Source organism: Pistacia vera, unplaced genomic scaffold (assembly GCF_008641045.1).
Source record: "Pistacia vera cultivar Batoury unplaced genomic scaffold, PisVer_v2 Contig731, whole genome shotgun sequence".
Lineage (NCBI taxonomy): Eukaryota > Viridiplantae > Streptophyta > Magnoliopsida > Sapindales > Anacardiaceae > Pistacia > Pistacia vera.
The window spans coordinates 52,549-65,702 of NW_022196592.1; the positions used below are offsets into that span (position 1 = coordinate 52,549).

The 13,154-nt window shown below is 36.5% G+C and overlaps 2 protein-coding genes across 3 annotated transcripts; one reads left to right on the forward strand and one right to left on the reverse strand.

Annotated features, from left to right (window-relative positions):
- The first annotated feature begins 560 nt into the window (after window positions 1-560).
- LOC116115124 (rhodanese-like domain-containing protein 11, chloroplastic) lies at window positions 561-5,270 on the forward strand. 2 transcript variants are annotated; one of them, XM_031401276.1, is made up of 10 exons: window positions 561-719; window positions 876-971; window positions 1,108-1,215; window positions 1,529-1,625; window positions 1,931-1,970; window positions 2,072-2,146; window positions 2,859-2,946; window positions 3,086-3,153; window positions 4,950-5,022; window positions 5,110-5,270. In XM_031401276.1, exons 1-10 carry the CDS (start codon window positions 561-563, stop codon window positions 5,191-5,193), a joined length of 888 nt encoding a protein of 295 aa, XP_031257136.1. In that variant the 3' UTR covers window positions 5,194-5,270. The 2 variants fall into 2 exon arrangements, with proteins under 2 accessions (XP_031257136.1, XP_031257137.1); XM_031401277.1 differs by having other exon boundaries at window positions 4,950-4,987.
- A 1,015-nt stretch (window positions 5,271-6,285) lies between these two features.
- Window positions 6,286-8,015, reverse strand: LOC116115108 (cytochrome P450 71A1-like). Its single transcript, XM_031401257.1, has 2 exons — window positions 7,107-8,015; window positions 6,286-6,987 (listed from the first exon to the last, which is right to left on the reverse strand). Exons 1-2 carry the CDS (start codon window positions 8,013-8,015, stop codon window positions 6,373-6,375), a joined length of 1,524 nt encoding a protein of 507 aa, XP_031257117.1. The 3' UTR covers window positions 6,286-6,372.
- Window positions 8,016-13,154: the final 5,139 nt, after the last annotated feature.

Consider the following 13,154-nt stretch of genomic DNA (forward strand, 5'->3'; position numbering starts at 1 on the left):
AGGAAGAAAGGAAAGATGAGGTGACGGGTGAGAAGAAGAAAGAGAAGATGGTGAAGTGACACTTTGAAAATATATAATATAAAGAAGAAAGAGATGACGGAAAGAAAAAGAGTGGAAAAAAAACGGAGGAGAAAAGAAGAAAGAGAAAGACGAAATGATATGTTAGGAAATAAATATTAAAATATAATATTTGATGATATCATTGGTCTAATCCGACGGTCAGATTGATTAGACTGTTTAAATCGGAAACCGGTCATTTGACCGAATCACCTTCTAATCCGGGTTTCTGAACATTGTTTATATGTAATAAAAGATAATTTTGGACTCATTTACTTATATATTTTACATGAATTTTTTTATGAATATCCGAGTATAAAGCAGTCATTACACATATCAGTTAAATTTCCTCTCTTAAGCATCACTCTAAAATTTTAAACTGATAGGATGAATTTACTAATTTATCCTTTATATACAAGGGCAAAATGGACCAGTAGCAGTAGCACAGAGGATAAGCAAAGTAGCAAATCCAGTTCAATTCCGAGTGTTTCAAACTCTTAACAATGGAATCTCTAGCACTTCCCTCTCTCAATGCTCTTACAGTGCCAACTTCAAGTTTTCACAAAGAACAAAGCAAAAAATTATTGGGGAAAGCTCGTCACTTCAACTCCCTGAAGCCATCTTCTCTCAAACTTACACCATCTATTAGTACTCACCCTTTTGTATGGTTATCTTCCATTTTTCAGTTCTGATTAATGAACTTTCTAACTTTTTTTCTTCTCTCTTTTCTTTTTTTAGTATTTTTTCTTGCCTTACCATGTTTGGATGCCAAAAAATCGAAGGAAAATTGAGATGGGGTTGTTCTTTGTGTTGGTTAGAATTCAGGTGGTATTCGAATGCAAGCTGGTGAGGAAGATTACGACTTGAGGCAAATGAGAGACATGGCTGCTGCAAAGAAGAGATGGGATGCTCTGGTATTTCAAATTATTTCATGTAATTGCATAAATTTCCCTTCCTAGTTGGTGTTAAGGAGTTGTGTTTTCTTTTTTGTTTAGCCAGTTAATATGGTCCGAGTTTTTATTTGCTAGTTTTCACTTTTCGATTATGTAGCTCAGGGAAGGAAAAGTAAAGGTACTTGCACCGAGGGAAGCTGGCTATGCGATTCAACTCTCTAACAAAACCTTACTTGATGTTCGTCCCTCTAGTGAGCATGTGAAGGTGAACATTTTCCTCTTTTCCGTCTTTAAATTGAAATTTTGCCAACATAGAAGTTATAGAGGGTTGTAATCATACAATAAGCATGCTGCGTATCCTACAATTTTATGATAGCATTTTTGTAATCATGGTGATTTCATGATAGATCTGTGATCTCTTCTATTTTCCTACATAAGAAGGCACCATTTTTTAATGTTCACTTAAATACATTGATTTTTAAAATTTTATTGATTGGTCTAATTCTAGGCCTTCTTTGCAAACTGTTAGATATTTCTTTTTTTGTCATTGAATCTTAATTTCTCAACCTGTTTTGAAGGCTTGGGTTAAAGGCTCAACCTGGATACCGATCTTTGATGTTGATAATGGATTTGATGCTGGAACACTTTCCAGAAAGATCACAACTTTTGCAATGGGTATCATTAAATTCTTGCTATCTAGTATTTCATAAACTTATTGTCTTCCATGTTAATTTTGCTTCTCTTGCATCCTTTATAACTATAATTATTTGGTTGTTTAACAAATTATTACTCAATAGAGTTATGTATTCTGTTATTTGCCATTCGGAAGATAAGATTGGAACTTAGATGATTAGTTTGACTTGAAACATACCATGATTGAATTCTTGGAGCAAAAGTGATTCTGTGGTTTCTTCTAAATTTCAATAAATTCCCCATGATTTTTTGTGGAGTTTGCTCTCAAAACTGACTTATGTTCATAGGTGGTTGGTGGAGTGGTGCGCCTACATTATCTTATAATAAGTAAGTTTTAGGGTGCTTTTAAAATTTTCATTTTTGTGAGTTTCTGCCTGTATTTCTGCATATACGATTAATTCCATGGTCGTTGTCTCCTTCATACACAGGCAGTTCTTATCAAAAGTTGAGGAGAAACTCCCCAAAGATACAGATGTTATTGTTGCATGCCAGAAAGGATTGAGGTGAACTTTTTCTTAGTTGATTGGCACTTTGATGGCCGAGTATCAAGTGACTTGTTCATTGTACTTCTAGGAAAATAATGTTATGGTGGTTTCTTAATGTATGTTTAGCTTTGTTTATTATTGTTTTTCTCAAATTGTTTTCTGCTGTTATTGATCTTCTTTTTGGGCTTTTTCCATGATTTATCTGCATATTAGTATAACTGCTAATTTTTGTTCCAACATTGCCCATAGGGATGTAAATTAGACTTCTAGTTAATGCAAAAAGCTATTTTGAATTTATTTTTAGCTATTTGAGTCTTGCTGGTGTGGAAGCCAACTTGTTCATGTCGGTCTTCTTAGAGCTATATATATATGTGTACTTAATGTCAGTCACCGCGAGACAGATAGAGAACCGTGGAGAAGGGGTGGGAGAGGAGAGGGAGTAGAGAAAAAAGTTGGAGGCTCTGGATGGCAGCATCTCTTTTGTTTTTACAACTTAAAATTTATTTTCCTTAGGACCTTTGATCGCTATTTAAAACCATATAATCGTTCTTTTGCCGATTATTTGAATCCTTGGCTTATGTCATTAGTTGGACCTCATATCATGAGTAATTTGGTGCTTTTTATTGACAGAAAGGCAGATTGGAACTTCCTTACATATAGATAGATTGAGTTTCATCAGTGCCTCTAAGACAATAAGTTGTGTTTGCTTCACTAACCATAATTCTGACAGATCTCTAGCTGCTTGTGAGCTACTATACAATGCTGGATACAGAAACCTTTTCTGGGTTCAAGGGGGTCTAGAGACTGCTGAAGAAGAGGTAAATGTGTTTCCGATGTGAAATTTGAAAGTTCCTTTTATATTTAGGTTTCTCATTTTCCTTTTTATTCTGCTTTGTCTTTCTCCAATTAAAACTAAAGGCTCAATTAATTTAGTGAGTCTAAACTTTTTTGGATTAGGATCTTACCAGAGAAGGTTCTCAGCCTTTGAAGTTTGCTGGAATTGGAGGGGTTTCTGAGTTCCTTGGGTATAGATCTCATTTTTCGACCTTTGTCTTTTGATGCATTTCATATCCTCACGTTTCATTTTTTGAACAAATATATATGACAATCCATGTGATGGACCATCGAGAGAGAGAGAGAGAGAGAGAGAGAGAGAGAGAGAGAGAACAAAATAAAAAAGAGAAAGTGATCTCTTAAACATACTCAATTTAAGAGGCTTAAACACTAGTTAAAACTCTAATATGTTTAAGCTGGGGGCTTCTAGACTTTTTGTAACACTTACTCTTCTTCGTTCATTTATCTAACGACTATGAAAAGATGATTCTAGAATTTATAATATGTAGTGCTTAGCAAACATTCAGTAAATTGTAGTGGGACGTAGCATACAATTATCGCACTTATTTTGTGCAAAATGGGTGGGAAGAAAATATCTGTCCAGTACATTGCTATTTTTTTGTATTTCATTAAGATGCATGGAAATTAATCCAGTGAATGGCTGTCAGTTCAGTATTTCATAATCATCAAAAAAAGTTTTAAAGGGGTCGGACTCATAAATTGCTTGGGATTGTCTCCCTAAGAAAAGTATTGCACGTGATGTCATCAAATTTACGTAGGGGGCGTTTGGTTGGGGGTAATGTGGGATTACTGGAGTTATGTCATCTTATATTATTTGATTACTACGTTTGATTGTCAAGTAATATTAGATTCTGGTAATCTTCAAATACCAATAGTAGTTACTGTTGGTAATATTGGAGGTAATCTGATTACCTCAATTTTCTTAGGTATTCTAAGAGTACCAAGGTGTTACAATTCTATCCCTTATTAATAAAATTTTAGGATAATAATGCCCTTATTTTTAAATTTATTTACATGAATATGACTTTTACTATTTCATCTCAATTAATTAACTTTTTGGACAAAATTACTCTTGAATTCAAAACAAATTATAGCCCACCCAAGCCGCCACCCTACCCACCTGCCGCTGCCTGTCGTCGGCAACCATCGCCGCGGCCAGCTGTCGTCGTCGAAATGGTGCACGAAAGGCCGAAAATGGCTACCGTGCGTCGATATGGTTTGCCAGATCGTGTCAAATCTGGCCATTGACAGCCAAATCTAATCTAGCCGTCAAAGGTCAGATCTGTCACATCTGGTCATTTCCAGCTAGATCTCTGGTCGAAAATGGCCATACGGCTGATGGAGGCCATTTCCTGCCTTTTGTGCGCCGTTAGGTTGTCGGTTGCCAGCGGCTGGGTTGGTGGGGGTGTTTTGTTGATTTTTTAAACTTTTATTATGGGGTTGTTTTTGCTAAGTTTTTAAATACATGGGGGTTATAACAATCCAAATAATAATCAATATTAAAAAATAATATAACAATAATATTTAATTAGAGAACAATTTAATAATTTAAATAGCATACTTACCAATTTATTCCTCTCGATCAAACATATTAATATAATATACTCATTAATTAACCAAAAATATTTTCCTAAAGATTCCCAGTAATCTTTAAGGTAATCTAATTTTTCAATAATTCAATATTCCTTAAACCAAATGCTCCCTTAGGGTCTATGACCTAGTTAATGGTTATTGTACTTTTTCCCCCATTATCTTCTCTTAGGAGATCTCTAGCTCACAACATTTTATGCTTGGACTTCTATGTTTATCGTCTAATAAATCTCCTTATATTTGTCTGACAATATTGTATTGTAGCCTGGGATAATAAAAATAGCTGGCTTTATGATGTTGGAAACTTGTTGACCTGTTATAATTTATTATGATTTTGACAACATTGCACTTTTTGCGCATTTTCTGTTACATTCAGTTGGACAGATCAACAAAGAGTTCAAGCCGCCAGAGAAGGTTGGGGTTACCGATTACTGTTCTCTGCACGTCTGGTAATTATAATCTTTCTATCTCAGTAAGGTGGCCTACTTTTTAGCCTTAAGTTCAATTTCTACCCTCATATGCTGTTTCTGATACAGGTTGGGGTCTTTATTGTTGCTGATGCCTTATTTATTGGTGCACAACAAGTAGGTCGTTATATCCAAGACATAAGATCTCACTAATGTTCATTGGCTAGGCTTGAAGGTAGTCGATTGTAACATATGAGGGACAACAGTACTTTAGTTCTGGTTCACTGCACAGAATCCCGAGATTTGCTGAGGATCCCAGTTTTTGACTTAGAGTAGTTCTCGAAGCAGTGACATACCTGCGTCAGCTGAAAATTCGAAACCAATTGTTTTCGTGCTGTGAACTAGTTCTGCAGTGATTGTCGTGGTCATAATTTGTCACATTGTGCTGGCTTGTAAAGAAATTTTGCTTAATCACTTACTTTCCTGTATATGTTTATGGTACTGTGAATTTTGTTGCCTAAAATGTGTCTTTCTCTGTTAAATTTATATGATCTTCCAGCAGCATTTTACTTTGTTATACTAGAGTTTATAGGGCATCCGGCCATCAACTGGCAACTCAGCTGAGCAGACTTGCACGACTGAACGAACTGTGAATTGGTGCTATTGTCCAAATCAGTAGAATTCCTTCTTAAATTTTTGTCTATTTATTCACAGTTTTTCTTATTTGTTGGATTTGTTAAACCTGCTACTAGATGGATTGGGTTCATGAACCAAACTAGTTTTTGCTCCCATTGTTGACCACATGTCAAACCTCTTTCTCCAATAGAAACATAATCGAAAATCTACAGTGAATCAATTATTATCTTCTTTCCTCTCAAATTTTAAATTCTCATTTGTCTTTGTGGAATATTTCTCTTAGTTGGAGACATATTAAGAGTTAAGACTGCAGGGGTTTGTTTCATTGTTAAATAGAAGATGTCTATAGGAAAATGAGATTAAATGCTATGCAGGATAAATTTATAATCATTGCAGCTATTAACATTTTGATAGTCATTATTATTGTGTAAAAATTGTGCACCCAGGGAAGCAAGGAGCAATTTGTTTTACATTTTTTTTTTTTAATGCCCTTTTCTGAAAGTTGTACTCGTTAGCTTAAGGATTGTATTTCATCACCTTTTTGACTTTATTGATAATCGAACTCTGAATACAAGTAACTTTGCAGGACATGGATTGAATAAATTGTTCATAAAATCTTCTGGCGGACAAATCACTCTCATCTGTTTCTTCTTTTCTGCATATCACATCACATATGATAAAGCAAAACCAAATGATTGATTCTGCTTAGGTTATCATTGGACTTGTTTCTTGATGATGATTGATATTTGATGCATTTTATTTGGGAAAGTGTGGCTTGGCAACAACAACTAAATGGGCTATCCTGTGCATTGTAATGCCAAAAACTTCAGTCATATCCAAATCTTTAGCATCAATACCGGGGGGAAGCTCCCAATCAAAGCTATGGAGAAGCTGTGCTAGAGCAAGCTCAACAGTTGCTGTTCCAAATGTAATAGCTGGGCAGCTTCTTCTACCAGCCCCAAAAGGTATGAGCTCGAAATCCAGCCCCTTGAAGTCAATAGTGCTGTCCGTAAATCTTTCTGGTTCAAAGGATTCAGGATTATCCCAGGATTCTGGGTCCCTCCCTATCGCCCAGGCATTTACGAAAAATCGTGTTTTTGCTGGAATACCATACCCTTCAATTGTAATTTCCTCCATAGATTCCCTTGGCACTAGGACTGGAGCAGGAGGGTGCAATCGGAAGATCTCTTTGATGACAGCTTTCAAGTAGTGCATCTGAGGCAGATCACTTTCCAGTACAACTCTTCTGTTTCCTAGAATGCTTCGAACTTCGGCTTGAGCTTTCTCCATGACTTTTTGGTTCATGATAAGTTCTGTCATTCCCCAATCAAGGGTTATGAAGGTTGTATCAGTTCCTGCAGCAAACATATCCTGCAACAACAGCATTTGACACTTTCCCTCTTTAGTTTTTGTGCAATCGATCATTCATCAGTTTTGAGGATATAATACTATAAAGCAAAGAAGTAGCAAGTAAGGAAATCTCTACTGACCAAGATGATGGCTTTAACATTATCCATAGTGAGAGGCATTTCGTGAGATCCATTCTTTTGTATGTCAAGTAAAACATCCACAAGGTCTGGCTTGTTCTTTTCTCTATCAGGATTGAGATGCTCATTTATTACCTCATCAAAAAACTTATCGAAGCGTTGGAAGGTCTTCTGGAGTCTTGGTTTCATGCCTGTTAGGCTGTGAATAAACTCCATGGAAGGGAAGAAATCTCCAATACTAAATCCCCCAAGTAATTCTTGATACTCCTCAAGCATCTTCTGAAACCCATATCGATAATAGTCCCCTGCTCCTGAGAAATCCTTTCCAAATGCAACCCGGCAAAGAACATCATTTGAATACAGTCCAAGTGTCTTGGTTAGATCAGTCGTGTTGGGGTAATTCTCCGCTACCCGATGAACCAGACGAGCTACTTCTTCTTCTCTGACGAAGCTGAAAGACTGAACTCGTTTAGCACTCAGTAGCTCAAGTCTACAAATTTTTCGTATATGCCTCCAGTAAGCACCATAAGGGGAGAAGACAATATCAGTGCAGTCATAAAATAGGTGTTTAGCTGAAAAAATCTGAGGGCGGCTTGAAAGTGCAAGGTCATGTGTTTTCATCACCTCCTTCGCCATTTTAGCCGATGAAACTACTACTGTTGGGACCTGGCCAAGTTTTAAGTAGAAGATTGGACCAAACTTCTCAGCCAGGCAGCGGAGAGATAGGTGAGGCATGTTACCAAGCTGATGAAGGTTGCCAATGATCGGAAGCTTTGGAGGGCTTGGGGGGAGATTCAGCTTTCTTTTTCTGAACTTCCTCTTTAAGAAGAACTTGAGCACTACCATTAGAAAAATGGATGCAAATAGCATGGAGGGCTTGAAGCCTTCCTTTAGCCATTGAAGGAAAGCCATTGGAGTTTTCACTGAAACAAGTGATCAACATTAATTTATATATTGAAGAGAGCTCCCTTCAGTGTTTTTTTTAATAGGTTAACTATATCTTTCTGATTGCTTCTGATTTTCCATCTATCATTTTGGCCGAGCTTTACTATTTTTATGTTTATTTAATGTTTTTCCAACCCCACTAGGCTACATGTCTTTTGGCACTTCTTATGTGCTTGGAGATTTGTGATATTGATACGCAGACATCAGCCAAAATTAACATTCTACAATTGAAAAAATACAAACCAGATGAATCTTGCCTTGCTACACTCCAAATTGTAACGCATGAAACAAAAGAGAACTGGGCAAACGTTACGAATTCTTAAGCTCGAGTTCCTCATATCTTAATAGGGGTTATTATTAAGGTTCTTATCAATAGAAAGTTCTAAGACTTTGAAGAATTAATTAAAATATAGGCAAATTATCTGAAACACTCCCAATGAAAAAAAAAAAAAAAAAAAAAAGTTGGGCAAGCGCAACTTGAGCGTCAATGCTGCGAGTTCTTAGCTGTTTGATCTGGAATCCATAAGTAATTTTTTCTGCTTTCATCATTACTATCTGTTGATTATTGTGATTCGATATTCAATTAAATATCAGTTAAGAATCTTAAGATAGCTCTTAAGTTTACGTAAACAAGCAGCGTTTGATTTCTGTGGTGGCTATCTGCTAATCCCTGCATTTCTTCAGTCTTCTGTCACATCTGATCAGGAAATATAAATATAGGAATGCCTTCCATCTTCTTTGTATGATGACAAGAGATCACCATTCTGGATTCTGACAACAATAATCTTGTCAACTTTGACAAATTTTATTGGAATTACTTGCCCAGTTGCCTTTACAAAACAAAGAAAAAGAAAGAACGTAGTCAAGACGAAAGAAAATACACATAAATATGGTAAGAAACCATTATTTTCATTAGAATTTAATGGGTAGTTAGGAATATGCAAACCCTTGCTTGAATCATTATAGGTCAGGAATTCTGAATTCTGTGTAAATTCAAGAATTAATTTGTTTAAAACTAAAATGGTAAGAAACGACTTCAAATAATTGATGTAAAAACCTTTACTGGTTTAATAATGGTGTTTGGTTATGTTGATACTTGATTTTGACACCAACTATTCGCACGTGAGAAATACTAAGCGGATTTAGAAGTCACACATGATATGAGAATATTTAGTTAAATAAAGAGTGAAAGACAATGTTTAAAGTGGTTCGGATGCTCAAAAGTGAATCTTACGTTCACTGATATTGTATTAATGTTCATTGATATTGTATTAATGAGACTAAGGTCAAGTCGCATTCAGCGAGCTGAGTTACAGCTTAGAGAATACAAGAGAGAGAGAGAGAGTAAGCTATTCCAGAGTGAAATTAGTCAATTCCGCAAATGAGAGGGAATACCTCTATTTATAGTAGGATAAATCAAGGTAATGATTACTAAATCTGTAAGTGGGTAGGTACCGTACAAATCCTTCTCTACGTCATATTGCTCACCTGCTCGAGTGATTTCCTTGACTTTCGCAGGGATTGGGCACGTGGACGATTTCCAACCATTCGCTAACCTGATGCTCACCCACTGCACTGATAGTGGCATGTCACTTGCTTCATTAGGCGACGTGGCCGCATCTGAACAGTCGCAGAACATTCTCAAGTTCTGACCACCCTATGCTGACAAAACTCCATGTCAGCCCTACGCTTTCAGGCATAACAAAAGTCCCCTAGTTTTTAAGGTTTGAGAATCGAACCTTGAGAACTTCATAATTATGCCTTGATTTGATATGTCCCGAATGACGCTTAGTCAATCCGACCTGGCTACAAGGAGGTCGCAACACATATTCCTACGAGCGACCTGATATGGTCTCTTTCCGCAAGGTCGACGACCTAGATTAGACCATATTCAATGCCGTATCGATGCACCTCTTATCTTAATCGAGGTCTGCGACCTGTTATACTTAGCATATTTCTACTGAAGGCAAGGAATCACATTGCTCCGCAACTGACATGCGACGAAGAGTGTTCTTTCCCAAAGACCTCTTCAGATGTTATCCGTTGCGCTTAGCAGCTAATTCCATTAATGAAGTACCATTTATTCTGACAAACGTGTCATGTGCACAATAAGTGCCAGCCATGCGCATTAAATGTAAGCAATGCTGAAACGACATTCTTTATCAGGGCATTAAATGCGGATGAGAACGCATTTAATGTGGATGAGGGAAACAAGCTGTCATTCGATTATTTCAACAAAGAGAAGCGACGATTGGAATTCTCGAAGCATGGCAGTTACTCATTCTCGTCGATTGATGACACGTGGTCGCGATCACTTGCGAGATATGATTTCCGCCCAAACGTCGTTTGGCTTCGGGAAAACCAATCGCCACTTCCTCCACTACAAAATCCCAGGCTTGCCTCAAGCGATGTCACAACACTCACTCTTTTAGAAAAAGCAAGAAGCTTTCGCGAGACCAGATTTTCCATCCTTCTAGTTGGTGCGTATCTAACGTTCATAGCAGGAAATTCAATCCCCACACCCAAGAGGTAAGGAAGATCCTTCCATTATTTTCCTTTTTCTGTTTGTAGATAACCACGATAACAGTGGGTGTGTGTGGGTGGTCGAACGGAGAATGGACTTTTTTCTGGGGCATAAATCTTTGGAGGTGGTCCCCAAGGATTCTTAGGTTTTTTCTAAGGTTTGAGGAAGACACATTGTGTTTTTTTGTTCTTCCACGTCATCGTATGAAACTTTGTACGAAGACTAAGTAACCCCTGCATGTCGCTCTTTTTCAGACCGTAGAAGAGATGGACCCTTCAACGACCATGACATACGAGGGAACGAGCTCGCCGGTGCAGGATTCCCCAGTGGGTCCCTCGCAAGAAATTCTGTCGATGGCCACAGGAGAGGAAATCTAGAAAGCAGTTGATCAATACGCACTTAGCATAGACGTATTCCAGTACAAGACGCATACAACTCAGAATCCGTCAAAGGGGATGGCTGCGATCTCCGAAAATATCTTTAAATTTATGGTTGATTCAAAAGCACTAGATCTTGTGAGAAATGAGTCATTGACAATTGTATAGATCTATAGAGACAAAAAGAACGAACGTGAAGGCTCGAGGGACACTGGTTTGGTGTTTCCCATAGGCACTGAGAGTGAGAAACTATCTTAAAGTGGCCGAAGCACGAATTTACGGCGGTTAAAGGAGGTAAAGTTAGTCAGAACCAAGCTTTGTGACGGGAGAGGCGGCGGTTCTTGGGAGCAAGAACTTTGAGAGCTAACGTTATAGGCTATTTGTGAATGAATAATGACAAACTTGACCCATGTTTATATAGTAAGCCTAGGGGGCTTGAGTCCTAGTAGAACTTTGAGTTCTAGTTTAGGAGTTTGAGTAAACAGGAAACTCGTAATGATTATTCATGTAGAAGAAGAAATACTAATTCATGTAAGATTAGGAGTCTTGGATGAATTAGGAAGTAAATAGGATTTTAATTCCTATTTTAGAACGAATATGGGCTGATGGGCTGGAACCCAATGTAGTTTAATCTTGTAGAAAGGCCCACCTCATAGAGTGACCCAACTATAAGTTAACCCAGTTCGTAGGGTGGCCAGAATCGTAGATAGGCTCAACTCATAAAGTAGCCCAGCTAGTGGAGAGGACTGACTCATGGTGTGGTTCAACTTGTAGAATGGGTTGGCCTATATAATTGTTCTTCTTATAAGATGGACTCTCCCATTGGATGGTCAATTTACAAGATAAATTTAAGTGTGGGCCCAACCGGGATTGAGTTAAGGCACTGGGCCATACTTAATGTATTTTCATTATTGGGCTTGATAAAGTCCAATGCGATTTTTAACCCATACAGGTAGTAAATGACTTTTGAAAAAAAAAAAAAAAAAGGAAAAAAGTATGTAGACAATAGAAAAGATGATTAGAGCATCTTAAATGATACTCTTTATTTTAAAGAGCATATTTCATGTAAATAAAGATTATCTTTATTAATTTTTAAATATAAAGAACAAATTTTTTATTCAAATCTAATGGAGTCTTTAAATTTAATGAAGATGTTCTTTATTTTCAAGAAAGAGACTTAATAGGAGAAATGATTAATAAATAAAATGTATAGAAAATTGTAGTTTATTAATTAAAATTAAGATAGAGAATGAAATTTGACTTTTTAGATGTGGAGAGTTAAACCCAATCTTTGATTTTTTTCTTTTTTTTTAAAGATAAAAAGTATGATGGACTCTTGTTTTTATGAATAAATTCTTTATAATAAAGAATTTGAATCATATAAAGAGTTATTTGAAAATGCTCTTACAATAAATCTTGGATAAAAAATGTTTGAAGAATTAAAGAATTAAAATAATGTTTTAGCACTATTTTTAGAAACTAAATTTACTCTTCTCTCTCTCTCTCTCTCTCTATATATATATATATATATATATATATATTTGAAAAATTAAATAAATTCTAGAATTTACACCGGGGCCAGAGAAACCCAATTTAATAAAAATATAATTCTATTGGGTGATTGGTGGCATGCTTGAAGTGAAGGATTGCTGTGATACAGAATTATTTGTAATGCAATTATTTCCCACTAACCTAAAAGATATTGGTGATGCACCTTCACCGTCAAGTCAGTTGTCTCATTGGGGACCGACGTTGTCTGTCGGTGCTCAATAAGTCTAGCGATTGTGGGTCATCAAAACGAGTGGTTTTTTTTTTTTTTCTTTTCTCTCTTTACTTCAGTAGGGTGCCGTGCCACAACGCAATTCTCATTTCTCACGCAAAGGTGTGAATGATGTCGGGAATTGAGACGTCTGAAGGGTAACATAGCTACGTCATTTTGCTGAAGTTGTTGTGAAGAGTTGGAGAAAAAATTCAACTAGAGATAAGATTTTTATGCTATGAGTGGCTAGACTTAATAAGTTTTGGATGTACTTTATTTGACAATTGACAGTATGGATTCGTGAAAATCGTTTATATCATGTACAATGTGAACGAAATAGAGAAGCAACAGGAATAAAATAATAATAGTAAAATAAAATAAATAATAAATAAAGAAATTATACGCGTAATTTATCTTGGTTTATTCAATATGGGCTACGTCTAGTT